General features: G+C 36.0%; 1 protein-coding gene across 1 annotated transcript in view; it reads left to right on the top strand.

Annotated features, from left to right (window-relative positions):
- The window catches only part of LOC107061556 (uncharacterized), a 3,268-nt gene extending 2,493 nt beyond the window's left edge, over nucleotides 1-775 (top strand). Inside the window, exon 2 of the mRNA XM_015310972.1 lies at nucleotides 97-775. Coding sequence (XP_015166458.1) covers nucleotides 97-775 — 679 coding nt within the window. The remainder of the gene's footprint in view (nucleotides 1-96) is intronic.
- Nucleotides 776-2,407: the final 1,632 nt, after the last annotated feature.

Below are 2,407 nucleotides of genomic sequence, written 5' to 3'. Positions count from 1 at the left end.
AAAACACCAAGGTACTATTTTATCCTTAGATGATTTTTCTTTAATAAGAAAATATTCATTTTTTATTTGATAATTAATATTATTTTTACTTTTCAGGTTTCCCATCAAAGACTGTCAAACAGCCGTTCTTAAAGCATATGGCATTTCGATAAGCAGAAGAAAAGCATATCTTGGTCGCAAGCGTGCTTTTGAAAAAGTCTATGGTACTTGGGAGGGTTCTTTTGCCGAGTTGCCGAGGTTCATGGAAGCTTTGAAACACTTCAATCCCGGAACAATAGTTGAATGGAAAACAGAGCGGCGTGTCGATGTCATTGAAGATGTATTCAACTATGTGTTCTGGACTTTTAAACCATGCATTGATGGGTTTGTGTTTTGTCGTCCTGTTATATCGATCGACGGAACACATTTCTATGGAAAATATGATATCAAGTTGTTGATTGCGATTGCAACGGATGGTAACGGCTCAATATTACCTTTGGCATTTGCAATAGTTGCGAATGAGAGCATGGAGACATGGAGTTTATTTTTGGATCATTTGCACTTGCACGTTGTCAAGGGTCGTAGAGGTGTGGCATTGATTTCAGATAGGCATCACGAAATACTCTCATCCGTGTATAATTCTCCCAATTGGCAGGCCCCATTTGGGTTCCATCGTTTTTGTTTAAGACATTTGAAGGCCAATTTTCAAAAAAAATTCAAAAATGTCACTTTAAACAACCTTTTATGGGCAGCTGCAAATCACTGTCAGGAGAAAAAGTTTTTGGAAAAAATGTAGATGATCAAGAAGATTAACTCGGAAGCGTATGTGTGGTTAATGAAGAACGATCTTGACAAATGGACATTGCATAGGGATGGAGGTAGGAGATGGGGTATGATAACAACAAATAGTTCCGAGTCATTCAATGGTCTTCTTAAGTCAGCCAGGGGCCTGCCAGTTACTGCAATGGTAAGACTCACTTACAATCAGATTGTGAATCGATTTGTTACAGATCAAAATTTGTCAATCAGCTAGTACAACAAAAGCAACAATGGATGCCTAAACCATTCAAGATTTTTGAGGGTAATCAAAAAAAGTCACAGTGTCACACACTTATTAACTATCACCAACAAAGGAAAAACATTTTTGAGGTGCAGACACATATGCATCATGGCAGTGGTGGTAATAAGCACATTGTAAATGCATCACAAGGAAAATGTCAATGTGGTAAATGACAATCATACTACATTCCATGTTCTCATGCAATAAAGGGATTTGACCAAATTGGGTATCAAGCATGGGAGCATATGGCACCTGAATTCAGCGTGCGTAGCTACAAAAAAGCCTACTTTGGACAATTCAATCCACTCGGCGGTGAAAAATATTGGCCTGATAGTCCTTTTCTTATGATAGCAAATAAAAAATATTTACGAAAAGTGGACGTAAACAAAATCACCCGTATACATAATGAAATGGATGTTCCCGCAAGTACACTTACTCGCAAATGTTCAACGTGCAAACAAATAGGTATATCATCCACTGGCATAATGAAAGTAATATCTGGAGACGAGAGTGGTGACAAAGTGGTCTGCAAATAGAAAGTTAGATAGTAGAAATTGAAAATTAATTGACAAAAATAAAGAGATCCATCTTTAAAGAGATCTAGCAATACAACAATAAATCCAAGAACACCAACACTATATATTCGTATGCTCCATTCTTTATTTTGGATCATAGAATCAGAACCAAGACTTCATTATTAAGACAAAAAGCCAAATTAACCTAAGTTCCATTATTAAAATTTTGAACAGATACAAACATCATGACAACCAAAAGAATTGAGAAATGCAAAATTAAACCCAACTGATGAAATATTATCTCTAACTGCTCCAAGCATTGATACATTTATCCTAAATCTGACAATGTCAAAGTATGTCTTTACTACTACATTTCTTATATAAAATCAAAACATTAATAACTAATGTAAATATTTTAAAAGAAATAAATAACATAAACCTGTATCACATCGGGATCCTCATTAACTGTCGGAATGACATCCTCTATGTTCGTCGTGGGGCTCTCCTCCACGGTGGATGAAGGCCCCATAATATGAATCTAAATAATAATTAAGAGTTAATTTAATATAAAATCAAAGCATTATGTTCAGAAATAAGATGCCCCCCAATATAACAAGCATGTAAAGTCTAGAAATTTTCTCAACTCGCTCCACTGGAGTAGCATCACTACACCAAAAGAGATCTTTAGCGGCAATTAATTTTTCTTTTAGCGGCAATAGTTATTGCCACAACTACATTTACCGGCATTTGATTAAATGCCATTGGATCCAATGTCGCTAAAGCCTTTAGTGGCATTTGTGTCGGGTGCCGGTAAAGACCCTTATTATTGCCGCTAAAAGTAATTACTTTTAGC

This window comes from Solanum tuberosum, unplaced genomic scaffold (assembly GCF_000226075.1).
Source record: "Solanum tuberosum cultivar DM 1-3 516 R44 unplaced genomic scaffold, SolTub_3.0 scf00009, whole genome shotgun sequence".
NCBI classification, from domain to species: Eukaryota; Viridiplantae; Streptophyta; class Magnoliopsida; order Solanales; family Solanaceae; genus Solanum; species Solanum tuberosum.
Note: the sequence above shows the minus strand (reverse complement) of the source record. Positions and strands in the feature narration are given on the sequence as shown.